The 15,310-nt window shown below is 45.9% G+C and overlaps 1 protein-coding gene across 1 annotated transcript in view; it reads right to left on the minus strand.

Moving 5' to 3' along the window:
- tns1b (tensin 1b) overlaps nucleotides 1–15,310 on the minus strand; it is a 304,662-nt gene that overhangs the window by 75,135 nt on the left and 214,217 nt on the right. Inside the window, exon 6 of the mRNA XM_036958729.1 lies at nucleotides 8,548–8,597. Coding sequence (XP_036814624.1) covers nucleotides 8,548–8,597 — 50 coding nt within the window. The remainder of the gene's footprint in view (nucleotides 1–8,547; nucleotides 8,598–15,310) is intronic.

Raw genomic sequence — 15,310 nt, forward strand, 5'->3', positions numbered from 1 at the left:
ATGTTGCTTTGACTGCAATGTGGCGGAGCCAGAGGGAGCACGTGATTGCTTGATTTTGTTTCTCAATGTTTTATACAGCTGCATCATTATTAAAAACATCACCTCTGCTGTATCTTTGTCTTGTAGTATATGCGAGTAAGGCACAACACTGACAACACATGTTATGCCAGGAAGAATCTTACATATAAAAGAGTAGGCTAGCTATATATCTGCACAACAGCTTGGCTAGGCTATTTCCAGGGCTTGCTGGTTAGCTAGGGGTTGTTCCCTTGACACAAATGGATAATATCAACTTCTGTTTGCTGCATGCCTCTCTCACAATGCACTGCCTCATATTTGGAGCTCCGTAAAAATGTCTAACAAATGGTCTCGGAAATCTCAAAAAAGTACACAGCAGTGCTATATTACATTGCTGCTTCACCCTATGATGTTAATGCTTTTCTTGGCAAGGACACAAAAGAGTCCTGTATCCAAAATAAGCTCTGCACATTGATAGCTGCTACAGAGACAGACGAATAGGGTCTAATAAAATGGACGCAAGCCTTGGTCGACATCCTTGGTGGGGTTAATGTGAAAAACGTATAGGCCCTGTCAGTAAAACATGCTATCCTGCTATCCTACAGATGTCGGATCTTAATATGACCCATTTCGTCGCAGGAGGATTTTAATGTTTATTTAACATTTAGAATCGATAGCCAGCGGGCAGCTGGAAGCGGTGCTTGTAGGCTATACAATAATTTAGACTGTAGATCCACTGGGCGTCAGTTCAAGTAGCCTATGTGTCTCGTGTGAATTCGTATGTGGATTATAATAAATTGACAATATTTGTAGGGGGTAGGCATATTTTTCATTAGGGAATATATATATATATATATTTTTACATCAATTGTTTTATTATATGTTCAAGGCAAGCAAGAGGCTAAATCAATTCATGGTTATCTCAGTGCCTGTTTGTCCAGTAGGATACAGCTGCTAACAACTGCGCACATATGCCAGAGTGGGCATGGGCATAGGTTCAAATCCAGTCTACTAATACCCTTAAATATTTTTGAGGAAGTAGTACTTTTGTAGTTACACTCTGTGGACTGTACTTGCACTCTTCATGAAGTAATTACTTTTTTCCTCCGTTACAACTTACCAAATATGTCACTTTAGTTACTTAGATTTATATTATTATATTGTTGCTGTCGAATTAAATACTCCTAACCAAATGTTGTGTTATATATTTATTTTCATTAATCGATATTATTGGTTTCCCTTTACGTCTGTACTGTATGAACGTTTCACAAACCCTTGACCAATGAAATGTAGTCAAAATATCTTGTCATCAAAACTCTTCATGTCCATTGGCTCTCAACATTGTCCGTCAAACACAGTTTTATCTCCGCCATGGCTCTTGAAGTGAGGCACATATTTTTGTCTTATTTTTGTCCTCAGATTTCTTTTTCTTTGGTTCTTAGCCAGATTCGATCAGAGGTAAGTCACACTTTAACTACCTTCTGCCTTTGTGATATATATTTCTGGAGTAAGATAAGAATTTCAAAGATATCAGTCTGCTGTTGAAATTGTGTTTTGAGGACAAGCAAATATCAAATGGCTAGTTAGAATCTGACAGAAAAAGTTGAATCTCCTGTTTTTAGCTTCCCATACGATCTCTGTCCTGAGCACTCTGGAGCAGGTTTTAATCAAGGATCTCTCTGTACTTCATCAAGGATCTTTCCCTCGATCCCGAATACTCTCCCAGTCCCTGCCACTGAAAAACCTCTCCCCCAGCATGATGCTGCCACCACCATGCTTCACTGTAGGGATGGTGCCAGGCTTCCGCCAGACGTGACACTTGGCATTCAGGCTAAAGATGTCATGTACTGTCATGTTGTGTCTTGTCTCTGTCCTTTCCCTTCACCCTGTCTCCCTCTGCTGGTCGTTGTTAGGTTACCTTTTCTCCCCCGCTTTTCCCCAGCTGTTCCTTGTCTCCTCTGACTACCCATTCACCCCGTTTCCCACCTGTTCCCTTTTTCCCTCTGATTAGGTCCCTATATCTCTCTCTGTTTCTGTTCCTGTCTTTGTCGGATTCTTGTTTGTTGTGTTTCATGCCTGAACCAGACTGTCGTCATGTTTTGCTGTAACCTTGTCTTGTCCTGTCGGAATCTGCCGGTCCGTCTGAGCCTACCTATGTTTGGTAATTAAAGAAGCTCTGTTTAAGTTAATTCGCTTTTGGGTCCTCATTCACGCACCGTAACAGAAGAATCCGACCAAGAATGGACCCAGCGACTTCGGATCCTCTCCACTCAGCCGTCGGGATCCAGGGAGCGATGCTAGGCAGACACGAGCAGGAAGTGTCTGCTGCTCGACATGCCGTTGAGACCCTGGCCACCCAAGTCTCCAACCTCACAGAACAGGTTCACCATCTCCGCCTCGATCCACCGGCCACTTCCAGGGCTTTCGAATCTCCGGAGCCCAGAATCAATAACCCGCCGTGTTACTCTGGGGAGCCCACTGAATGCCGCTCGTTCCTCACCCAGTGTGATATTGTGTTTTCTCTCCAGCCCAACACTTACTCCAGGAGCACTGCTCGTGTCGCCTACATCATATCTCTCCTTATTGGACGGGCTCGTGAGTGGGGCACGGCAATCTGGGAGGCAAGGGCTGAGTGTACTAACCAGTATCAGGACTTTAAGGAGGAGATGATACGGGTTTTTGATCGATCTGTTTTTGGGGAGGAGGCTTCCAGGGCCCTGTCTTCCCTATGTCAAGGCAATCGATCCATAACAGACTACTCTATTGAGTTTCGCACTCTTGCTGTCTCCAGTGGCTGGAACGAGCCGGCCTTGCTCGCTCGTCTTCTGGAGGGTCTCCGCGCAGAGGTAAAGGATGAGATTCTCTCCCGGGAGGTTCCTTCCAGCGTGGATTCCTTGATTGAACTCGCTATTCGCATTGAGCGACGGGTTGATCTTCGTCACCGAGCTCGTGGAAAGGAGCTCGCGCTCTCCGTCGCTCCCCTCTCCGCATCACTACCATCTTCCTCTGCCGGCTCGGGTGCTGAGCCCATGCAGCTGGGAGGTATCCGCATCTCGACTAAGGAGAGGGAACGGAGAATCACCAACCGCCTCTGTCTCTATTGCGGTTCCGCTGGTCATTTTGTCACTTCATGTCCAGTAAAAGGCCAGAGCTCGTCAGTAAGCGGAGGGCTACTGGTGAGCGCTACTACTCCTGTCTCTCCTTCAAGATCCTGCACTACCTTGTCGGTCCATCTACGCTGGACCGGTTCGTCAGCTTCCTGCAGTGCCTTAATAGACTCTGGGGCGGAGGGCTGTTTTATGGACGAGACCTGGGCTCGGGAACATGACATTCCTCTCAGACAGTTAAAGGAGCCCACGGCCTTGTTCGCCCTGGATGGTAGTCCTCTCCCCAGGATTCAGCGTGAGACGCTACCTTTAACCCTCACTGTTTCTGGTAATCATAGTGAAACCATTTCTTTTTTAATTTTTCGTTCACCTTTTACACCTGTTGTTTTGGGCCATCCCTGGCTAGTTTGTCATAATCCTTCCATTAATTGGTCTAGTAATTCTATCCTCTCCTGGAACGTCTCTTGTCATGTGAAATGTTTAATGTCTGCTATCCCTCCTGTTTCCTCTGTCTCTTCTTCACAGGAGGAGCCTGGTGATTTGACAGGGGTGCCGGAGGAATATCACGATCTGCGCACGGTGTTCAGTCGGTCCAGGGCCACCTCTCTTCCTCCACACCGGTCGTATGATTGTAGTATTGATCTCCTTCCGGGAACCACCCCCCCCCCGGGGTAGACTATACTCTCTGTCGGCTCCCGAACGTAAGGCTCTCGAAGATTATTTGTCTGTAGCTCTTGACGCCGGTACCATAGTCCCCTCCTCCTCTCCCGCCGGAGCGGGGTTTTTTTTTGTCAAGAAGAAGGACGGGTCTCTGCGCCCCTGCATAGATTATCGAGGGCTGAATGACATAACAGTGAAGAATCGTTATCCGCTTCCTCTTATGTCTTCAGCCTTCGAGATCCTGCAGGGAGCCAGGTTTTTCACTAAGTTGGACCTTCGTAACGCTTACCATCTCGTGCGCATCAGGGAGGGGGACGAGTGGAAGACGGCGTTTAACACTCCGTTAGGGCACTTTGAATACCGGGTCCTTCCTTTCGGCCTCGCTAACGCTCCAGCTGTCTTTCAGGCATTAGTCAATGATGTCCTGAGAGACATGCTGAACATCTTTGTTTTCGTTTACCTTGACGATATCCTGATTTTTTCACCGTCACTCCAGATTCATGTTCAGCACGTTCGACGTGTCCTCCAGCGCCTTTTAGAGAATTGTCTTTTTGTGAAGGCTGAGAAGTGCACTTTTCATGCCTCCTCCGTCACATTTCTCGGTTCTGTTATTTCCGCTGAAGGCATTAAGATGGATCCCGCTAAGGTCCAAGCTGTCATTGATTGGCCCGTCCCTAAGTCACGCGTCGAGCTGCAGCGCTTTCTCGGCTTCGCGAACTTCTATCGTCGTTTCATCCGTAATTTCGGTCAGGTGGCAGCTCCTCTCACAGCCCTTACTTCTGTCAAGACGTGCTTTAAGTGGTCCGTTTCCGCCCAGGGAGCTTTTGATCTCCTCAAGAATCGTTTTACATCCGCTCCTATCCTTGTTACACCTGACGTCTCTAGACAGTTCGTTGTCAAGGTTGACGCGTCAGAGGTGGGCGTGGGAGCCATTCTTTCTCAGCGCTCCCTCTCTGACGACAAGGTCCACCCATGCGCGTATTTTTCTCATCGCCTGTCGCCGTCGGAACGTAACTATGATGTGGGTAACCGCGAACTGCTCGCCATCCGGTTAGCCCTAGGCGAATGGCGACAGTGGTTGGAGGGGGCGACCGTTCCTTTTGTCGTTTGGACTGACCATAGGAACCTTGAGTACATCCGTTCTGCCAAACGACTTAATGCGCGTCAGGCGCGTTGGGCGCTGTTTTTCGCTCGTTTCGAGTTCGTGATTTCTTATCGTCCGGGCTCTAAGAACACCAAGCCTGATGCTTTGTCTCGTCTCTTCAGTTCTTCAGTAGCCTCCACTGACCCCGAGGGGATTCTCCCTGAGGGGCGTGTTGTCGGGTTGACTGTCTGGGGAATTGAGAGGCAGGTAAAACAAGCGCTCACTCACACTCCGTCGCCGCGCGCTTGTCCTAGGAACCTTCTTTTCGTTCCCGTTCCTACTCGTCTGGCCGTTCTTCAGTGGGCTCACTCTGCCAAGTTAGCCGGCCACCCTGGCGTTCGGGGTACGCTTGCTTCCATTCGCCAGCGTTTTTGGTGGCCCACCCGGGAGCATGACACGCGTCGTTTCGTGGCTGCTTGTTCGGTCTGCGCGCAGACTAAGTCCGGTAACTCTCCTCCTGCCGGCCGTCTCAGGCCGCTTCCTATTCCCTCTCGACCGTGGTCTCACATCGCCTTAGATTTTGTCACCGGACTGCCTTCGTCAGCGGGGAAGACTGTTATTCTTACGGTTGTCGATAGGTTCTCTAAGGCGGCTCATTTCATTCCCCTTGCTAAGCTTCCTTCTGCTAAAGAGACGGCACAAATCATCATCGAGAATGTTTTCAGAATTCATGGCCTTCCGTCAGACGTCGTTTCGGACAGAGGTCCGCAATTCACGTCTCAATTTTGGAGGGAGTTTTGCCGTTTGATTGGGGCTTCCGTCAGTCTCTCTTCCGGCTTTCACCCCAGTCTAACGGTCAAGCAGAACGGGCCAATCAGACTATTGGTCGCATCTTACGCAGTCTTTCTTTTCGCAACCCTGCGTCTTGGTCAGAACAGCTCCCCTGGGCAGAATACGCCCACAACTCGCTTCCTTCGTCTGCGACCGGGCTATCTCCTTTTCAGAGTAGCCTCGGGTACCAGCCTCCGCTGTTCTCATCTCAGTTCGCCGAGTCCAGCGTCCCCTCCGCTCAGGCTTTTGTCCAACGTTGCGAGCGCACCTGGAAGAGGGTCAGGTCTGCACTTTGCCGTTATAGGACGCAGACTGTGAGGGCTGCTAATAAGCGTAGAACTAAGAGTCCTAGATATTGTCGCGGTCAGAGAGTTTGGCTCTCCACTCAGAACCTTCCCCTTAAGACGGCTTCTCGCAAGTTGACCCCGCGGTTCATTGGTCCGTTCCGTATTTCTCGGGTCATTAATCCTGTCGCAGTTCGACTTCTTCTTCCGCGATACCTTCGTCGCGTCCACCCGGTCTTCCATGTCTCCTGCATCAAGCCCGTCCTTCGCGCCCCCGCTCGTCTTCCCCCCCCCCCCCCATCCTTGTCGAGGGCGCACCCATCTACAGGGTCCGTAGAATTTTGGACATGCGTCCTCGGGGCCGTGGTCACCAGTACCTCGTAGATTGGGAGGGGTACGGTCCTGAGGAGAGGAGTTGGGTTCCCTCTCGGGACGTGCTGGACCGTGCGCTGATCGAGGATTTCCTCCGTTGCCGCCAGGTTTCCTCCTCGAGTGCGCCAGGAGGCGCTCGGTGAGTGGGGGGGTACTGTCATGTACTGTCATGTTGTGTCTTGTCTCTGTCCTTTCCCTTCACCCTGTCTCCCTCTGCTGGTCGTTGTTAGGTTACCTTTTCTCCCCCGCTTTTCCCCAGCTGTTCCTTGTCTCCTCTGACTACCCATTCACCCCGTTTCCCACCTGTTCCCTTTTTCCCTCTGATTAGGTCCCTATATCTCTCTCTGTTTCTGTTCCTGTCCTTGTCGGATTCTTGTTTGTTGTGTTTCATGCCTGAACCAGACTGTCGTCATGTTTTGCTGTAACCTTGTCTTGTCCTGTCGGAATCTGCCGGTCCGTCTGAGCCTACCTATGTTTGGTAATTAAAGAAGCTCTGTTTAAGTTAATTCGCTTTTGGGTCCTCATTCACGCACCGTAACAAAATAGTTCAATCTTGGGGAAGGAATACTTTACAAATGCACTCTACTTGAAATGATATCGTTCTACATTAGGTCAATCTGTCAATCAACTGATGGCCCAAATCAGCTCATCAATTTAGTCAGGGAAACACAAACAGTAGATTATTGTGTTTCACACCTTTCATTATGTGACTATTGATAGGCTAACGGGCAGCCTACAAAATGTAGCCTATAGGAATATAATGAATTAACAATGGGCCAATTACAACCATCGATGGCACTAGATTATAACCAATTGATGTCTCGTTAAATCATCAATATGCACTGGATTCACCCGCACAGCTGATCTCAATTGCAACCACTATTGGTCACCTCTACCACTCCCTAAAAGGTGATGTCAGTGTTACCTTAGTAAGACATCAGTATACAATGACGAGATGCTCATGTCTCCGCCCTAACAATATGAACCATCCCAAAGGCAGGCGACAAGCTTAGGTCTGCATATCAAGACCATAGAAACGGTTTGGGCTTATTTGGCAAGAATGACCCATCTCGCTTTGCCTCTTCCTCTCTGCCTTAGTCCTGCTCAAAAGTCTTTCAAGATACGTTCGTCCTCTTGTTGGTATTATCAATGGAACAATGTAGTCCTTTTTGAACAAAGGGCAATTTGTCTATTTTACATGCATTCTGTACAATAGCAATTAAGTATTTCCTTGTTTACCACGGCAATCTATTGTGACACTGTATGAATGAAAACTAATATTGGCGTACTGTTATTTTATTTGTTTACTATTTATGTTATCTAAAAGTGTCTGGTATGCTAATTTCTTATCAAGAAAAATAAGAAATGACCCTTACCTGTCCATATTTAAAATGTCTAATTACATCGAGTCAATTTGGAGACTGCATTATTTGTGCCAGAAGTACTCGGGCCAGAATTGAACCCACACAAACACGCTAGGCCTACAGTATATGTGCGCGCTGAAGGCAGTGGCCCTAATTGCTAAACCACTCCAGGCCACAATTGAACTGAATTTTGACAGTTCATTCGTAACCTTAGGATACACTAGACACTTGTATGTCGTAGCCTAGTGGAAACCAATAACTATCTTGTGTTGTTAAGCTATATACAACTATGGTTGTTGATGTGTATGGCTGAATTTCAGATAAATGTTTTATTCATTTGAATGTTGCAGTAATAGGACGTAGGCCTATTGAGAGCAAGAGAGAACATTCTTTTAAGATAGAGAGCCCTGATCCCAATGACTTGAATGCTCCCGAATGAAGAGAAAGAGAACTGTACATGTTTAGCCAATCACAAGGCTCACTTGAACTTCCTGATTCATCAGGAAAATTCTCCAAAACAAAAGAGTGATCAAATTAAGATCTGACATCTATACTGTGCGTGGGAGCGATTCAATGAGAAGGAAGGAGTGAGTCGTAAAACGACCTGCACGGAAAGATCCCTGAAGAGTGAGTCTACTTTCATATTTTCATTGCATCCCCCTTTTCATGGTTCTTCATATTGGTGAAAGACAGGATTTAAACCGTTTCGAAGTCCCTGTGTGGGGACTTGGTTTCCTTGTTGGGGTTGGCTCGGAGGGAGGGAGAGGAGAGGACAGGAGAAGAGAGAGGAGAACCTTGCAGAACACCATGTGATAAAAGGGTCTTACCTTGATGATCTGCGTCGAGACTCCATACTCTTTGTGGACTTTGTTGAACCCTGAAACAAAAGCAGACATAGAAGCTATTATAGAGTCATTATAGCGAACATTCTTAATAGGGAGACTTAAGAGTTAGATATCAAACCCAACATACAGTTAAGCTGGTTGACAGCGAGAAAGACCAAGCACCCAAAATACCCTTGAACTCATAAATCACCAAAAGCATTTCTTTCGCACAAATTATTTTGGTGTGTGAACACATGTTTTGGGGCAGATCCATGGGCAGTTATTATAATTTACAACAAATGGTTATTTCTCGAAATGGATTTGAAATGATTGTTTTTCACACACACACACACACACACACACACACACACACACACACACACACACACACACACACACACACACACACAACAAAAGTGAGGAATACACACAAACAATGTATAGTAAGTAGATGAAGAATACTACAACTAAGAGCACAACAGTCATAGACTAAGAATCATCATTATCATGCGAAACACTCATTTCCCCCGAACACAGAATATAAGAGAGGACTGCATTGTACAGTAAGTAGTCTCTGTTTTTACTTTTTACGGTCTCTGTTTTTACTCTCTTTGGGCCAGTTTCTCAGACCATTTAAGTGTTACAGTACTATACACATTACAGGTATAACTATAACGGCATTTCTATGGCTGCCCTCCCATCCACTCCCATAGAGGTCAAAGATCAGAGAGACTTATACACTCCTCTTGGGAAGGGGGAGGCAGGGTCACATGAGCTCAGGTGAAGACCTGATGTTATCTATCATCATCCATTTCTTCAGTCAGGCTGAGGGTTTGGCGATATGGCCAGAATGTCATTTTATGTTTTTGAATAATAAAAGTTGTACATTTTCTTTATGATAGTCCATAACCCTAGGGTGGCAACACATATACTCTAGGTGATTTTAATGGATATTTCTCCATTCTGATTGTTTTAACTTCAACCCCCCCTTGCGATTTAGAGCAAAACACTTGGGTGAACTGTTGGAATCATGGAAATAGAATGACTATTCTAATTCTATAGTTAGAATATAATAGTGAGCACTTTGAATACAGTGTTGTTTGACATGGCAATGGATGAGTTAATGTGACAGGGTAGGAACTAAAGTGTTGATACGTATTTCCTAGGGGACCCTAAAATCTTTGGCTACATTTAATGTTTTCTCTCTCTTAGCTACTTCATGTAGCTAACATATTCTTGCTCTGTGTATTCCTCTTTGATTTAGAAGATACTGTTATACAAACAACATGATGATTTAAGTCTACACCATCACTGGTATTAATAGGCTGTAGAGCTAAATATGTTTGCGCTTACTCAGTACATTTATTAGCTAGCTAGCTATTAGCATTATTGCTAACAATTAGCATTATTGCTAACAATTAGCATTGCACAAGATTCAGGCCCAACTTGCCAAGAAAGGATAAACTAGCTGTTTGCAGATGTAAAAAACAAACTAATAGTGTCATTATAGAACGCTAGTGGATTTATAATAAGAAGCAAAGTGAAAACAGCATCGTTGTCATCAACATTGTTGCATGTGCTGCATTGACCATGGAGACTGAACGCAAGAGTCTCGTGGTCTAGGAACAACAAATGCACTCCTTGAGTGACAGGGGGCGTGGCTAGGTCTGTGTGGAAAGCGCCATGGAGAGAGAGAGAGCCGAGAGAGATGACTCAAGTAGCGAAGTAAATTATAAACATGGACGTTGCACACGACGTATCATATTTAACAAACCAAACACTCAAATACCCTTATAGAAGATAAAGTAAAAAACCTAAACCGGTCCCTGCATTAATACCGGTATATCATAAAATACGGTATACTGCCCAGCCCTAGTCTGGCTAACCACACTCGTTCTTAGATCTCTCTTTCTCTCTACCTCTAACTCTTCTCATCTTCTCTCATTCTCTTTCTCTCCAACCCTCTCTCTCTCATTAGTACCCTGCAGAGACAATTTGTTTTGACAACTTCTATCCCTTATTCCCAAGGCCCTTTTCTTTAACAAGTCCCCCGCGTACACATGTGGCTAGGCCGATTGTAGCGACACAAAGTGTAGCCCCAACATCTGTGTCTCTCTCTCTCAAGCTAAATGCTTCAGTATGTCGGGAACGCAGGACGGCTATTCAAGTAGAGAGAGAGAGTCGCTAGAGGAGGACAGAAACAAATGAAAGAGAGAGAAAGAGAATGAAAGGACTATCTTGGGTAGGACAGATGTAACCAACAAGGCGGACCAAAACAAACAGTCTAGCCTACAGCCTGATGACTAAAAACTAAGAGAGACACTGTAAGACTGGGGACGTTGAATTGTGGGAAAGTGATTGGTTCCTAATTAGTCAAAAACAATGACTGTACAGTTTTATGAGTGTGTGTGTGTGTGTGTGGGGGGGGGGGGGGCTGTTCTGGTGACATTCCAATACATACAGGCCTAAGTGAAATAAAAGTCTACCTATTTCCAAAAGTTCCTCATCACAGAACAACAACCAACTCCAAATCAAATGTCCAGACAATGTTCACTTCATCATACTCCAATCACCCCCCCCCCCCCCCCCCCCCCACCCCCACCCCCCCCCCCCCCCCCCCCCCACCTATAACCCCTTGAGCAACAACTAGGAGGAGCGTGGGTTTGGGGAGGTAGCAAGTGGGGGGTCTCCATGGAACCCTGATCAAAACCATCTGGGAGCCTGGCTTTACAAGCAGGCCTTACAAATTAACCAACAGAAAGAAAGAGGTGGGGAGAGAGGGAAAGGATGGGGGCTGGTAGGTCTAAAAAGGGAAATAAAAATAAAAGTTTCACAACAAAATACCCAAGCATGGGCAGAACAGGAGGAAAGATGGGAAAACTCAGACAGAAAAACAAAAAAGAGACACAAGACAAGAGAACAGGTAATTCGTGTAGCCTACCTCGCCCCCTTCACAGGTACCCCAACCCTCTCCCTCCTCCCTTCCCTCCATTCCTTCTTTCCTACCGTCCTAAACAGGTAGCCTGTACTCCATCGCCAAGCCCCCCGTAGGGAGGACAGACGTCTTCGCAGGGACCCTCCCCGGTTCATCTCTGGAGAGGAGTGAAAGTCTCTCTCTCGCCTTCTCTTCCTCTGTCCTTCTTTCGCTCTCCTGTTCCACCCTCGTCCACAAAACTCTCCCTTTCTCTTCCAGTGGAGGAATAAAGAAGAAAAAAGGTTTCCGCTATTTCGGTCGAGAGGTTCCAACGGGGCACCACATGCCTATAGCCTCCACCAGACTCCACAGAGTGTTTGCTCTCTTTCTCTCTGGGTTTGTTTTCTCCCTCTTTCCCTCCTTCCCTCCTCTCTCTCTCTCCCTCCCTTTCTCTCACACACACATCCTTGCCCCCCTTTCCCTCTCCAAACCACTCTTCCCTCCTTCCCTCTCCCTCTGTATCTCTTCATCTTCCCCCTCTTGGTCTCTACCTCTCCTCCCCTCCTCCCTCTCTCCTCTCTTCCATGCTGTGATTTTGTAACACTATGCCCCCATGTTCTTTCCCTCCCTAGGGTTAGACCCCTGTCAGCTGACATGCCGCCTTCACCCACTCTCTTCCTGCTCTTCATTAACCCCACTCTCTTCCTGCTCTTCATTAACCCCACTCTTTTCCTGCTCTTCATTAACCCCACTCTCTTCCTGCTCTTCATTAACTCCACTCTCTTCCTGCTCTTCATTAACCCCACTCTTTTCTTGCTCTTCATTAACCCCACTCTTTTCTTGCTCTTCATTAACCCCACTCTTTTCTTGCTCTTCATTAACCCCACTATTTTCTTGTTCTTCATTAACCCCACTCTTGTCTTGCTCTTCATTAACCCCACTCTTTTCTTGCTCTTCATTAACCCCACTCTCTTCCTGCTCTTCATTAACCCCACTCTCTTCCTGCTCTTCATCAACCCCACTCTTTTCTTGCTCTTCATTAACCCCACTCTTTTCTTGCTCTTCATTAACCCCACTCTTTTCTTGCTCTTCATTAACCCCACTCTCTTCCTGCTCTTCATTAACCCCACTCTCTTCCTGCTCTTCATTAACCCCACTCTTTTCTTGCTCTTCATTAACCCCACACTTTTCTTGCTCTTCATTAACCGCACCTTTTCTTGCTCTTCATTAACCCCACTCTTTTCTTGCTCTTCATTAACCCCACTCTTTTCTTGCTCTTCATTAACCCCACTTGCTTCCTGCTCTTATTTAACCCCTTCCTGACTGTGTGTGTGTGTGTGTGTGTGTGTGTGTGTGTGTGTGTGTGTGTGTGTGTGTGTGTGTGTGTGTGTGTGCGCACGTGTGTGTGTGTGTGCGCGTGTGTGTGTGGTGTAAATCATGGAGTGTCCTCTTACTTGTGTGACAGGACATCCGTATAGTTCTTGATAAGGGTAAACTAACTAACAGTCCAGACTCTCACAGGCCCAACTGAACGAGGTCAGAAACAACAGCAATACCCTTTGGCTTGACATAGAAATCACAGATGACCCCTATCTTGACCTAATCTCCCATGCTGTGATACCTCACTAGAGTTCTTCAATTATTGTTCAGCAGCATTTGTCTAGTCATTGAGCTTATGTCCCAGTCCAAGTAAAGAGGGGAAAAAACAGATGACAAAACATAACAACAAAACACTAACAAAACTAGGACAGAGAAGTGGGTATTGCACATGTAGTCATATGATAAGCTCTGAGAGACTGAGGGGCCCAGGAACATTAGTGAGACTGAAAGACGTCAGTGTAACCACAGAGCTAATGCTCATGATTTGCCCTAGGAGCTACGTGTTGCAGTACACGTCCCATGATGCTTTGGGCTTTGGCAGACACTTTCTGTTCATCTGTACAGACTTCAATTATGCCCTCAGCTGGAAAAGTCAGACTCAGTGTGAATCTGTGCATTGTACTATAAGCAATACGGCAGACGTGCACACACACACACACACACACACACACACACACACACACACACACAGATACATACACACATATACCCACAAACCTTCCCCCCACACACAACCTCCCACCTCACTCAACAGCCATACTCCCCCAAACTCGTCCACAAAACAAAGACAAATGGAGCCAAAAGGTTGACCACCTCCTCATCTTTCCTCATCCCTCCTCCTCAGACAGAGACAGATCCTCACAGTCCATTTGTTTCAGAGGGATCTAACCCAGGATGTGCATCAGTCAGTAGATCAGGGGGATTTGGCCCACAGTGAGGCCATTAAATTAAACACGGGATGCCAGTGGTTTAAGCTCCCAACATCAATGATTGAATCATAGCTATCTGATTACATCTGAGCTTTAGCAAAATCTAAATGCATATTTATGGCCAAATAGGATTCCGAGTTGTAATAGTAAGTGCGTGAGTCAGATTCATGAAGTTCTGCAGTAGTGTTGTGTTTGTGCGTGCGTGCGTGCGTATGTGTGTGTGTGTGTGTGTATGTGTGTGTGTGTCAATTTGTTTGATTAGTGGGAGAAATACTGTAGACAGAAGATAAACTCACTCTGTTACCTGTGAAATTGTGAAATGTACAGTATGTATGTACACACATAGAAGTACACACACAAGATAATGGCTCACGTACAGTACATACGCATTTCCGATTATAACTGACGGCAGATTCCCAATGGAACAACGATAAAGTCTTGCATCAAAATTATACGTTCATCCATGTTTCCCAACCGTCAAATTTCGAAGTTGTTGCAAACGTCAAGGGATTTTTTAAAGATAAGGGTAAAGGCTTAAAACAAAAGTCTCAAAACAAAATTTTATCACTGAATTCAAACTTGCAACCTTGGTAATCAGAGGCAGATGCTTACACCCATCTTCCATCCCTGTCCACAATCCCCATAGCACATCCGAAGGTAATACCCTAGTGGTGAGTTTCCATATCAACTCCCAATGTCCTCAGACATGGATGGAGGTCAAATACTGACTAGTATCGTTGGTGACCTGGCTGTGATAAATAGCATAAAAGTCTGCAGGCATGCACAAAACACACACACGCATACATAGCTCTGGATAGTGCTTAATTTTCCTCCTTAAATATGGGCTGCGTCTTGGCTTGGGTCATTCAACTTTCTAGAGTTTTCCCTGTTAGTTAACACTATCAGTGTTTCCATTTACTGTGGCAATTGTGATCAAATCAATGCAATATTAGCCACTTTCAATGCAACATACTGAAACATAACAAGCAATGCAAGAGATTTTGTTGAAGGCACAAGGTAACGGACTAGAATTCTATTGCGCACGACTCAGCCCGTACTCTACATGGACCGATGCGGCATAACTAATCAGAGCTACGGTAGGCTTATATCAAATCAAAGGTATTGTTGCGTCCTCTTCACAACTTTCTTTGTGTGTTTGGACCATGATAGTTTGTTGGACACCAAGGAACTTGAAACTCTCGACTTGCTCAACTACAGCCCCGTCGATGTGAATGGGGGCTCAACTACAGCCCCTTTTCCTGTAGTGCACGATCATCTCATTTGTCTAGCGAAAAATAGACCATTTTCATAAATGGATCTGTGCCATTTACTTTGAACTGGACTGTTTACAGCTGTGGTCGTGAGTAGATGCGCTTGTTTTGAGATCAAAGCAAGAGCTACATGTAGCCATGTGTGTGCATTTTGTTCATATCCTTTGCTAGTTAGTGAGTTATTAGCCCAGCTATAGATCATTTGTAGTCAACAATAGGGAATTGATTGCTTCCTATAAGAGCACAAAACATTTCTAGACATCTTTGAAAAG

This window comes from Oncorhynchus mykiss, chromosome 22, assembly GCF_013265735.2.
Source record: "Oncorhynchus mykiss isolate Arlee chromosome 22, USDA_OmykA_1.1, whole genome shotgun sequence".
Lineage (NCBI taxonomy): Eukaryota > Metazoa > Chordata > Actinopteri > Salmoniformes > Salmonidae > Oncorhynchus > Oncorhynchus mykiss.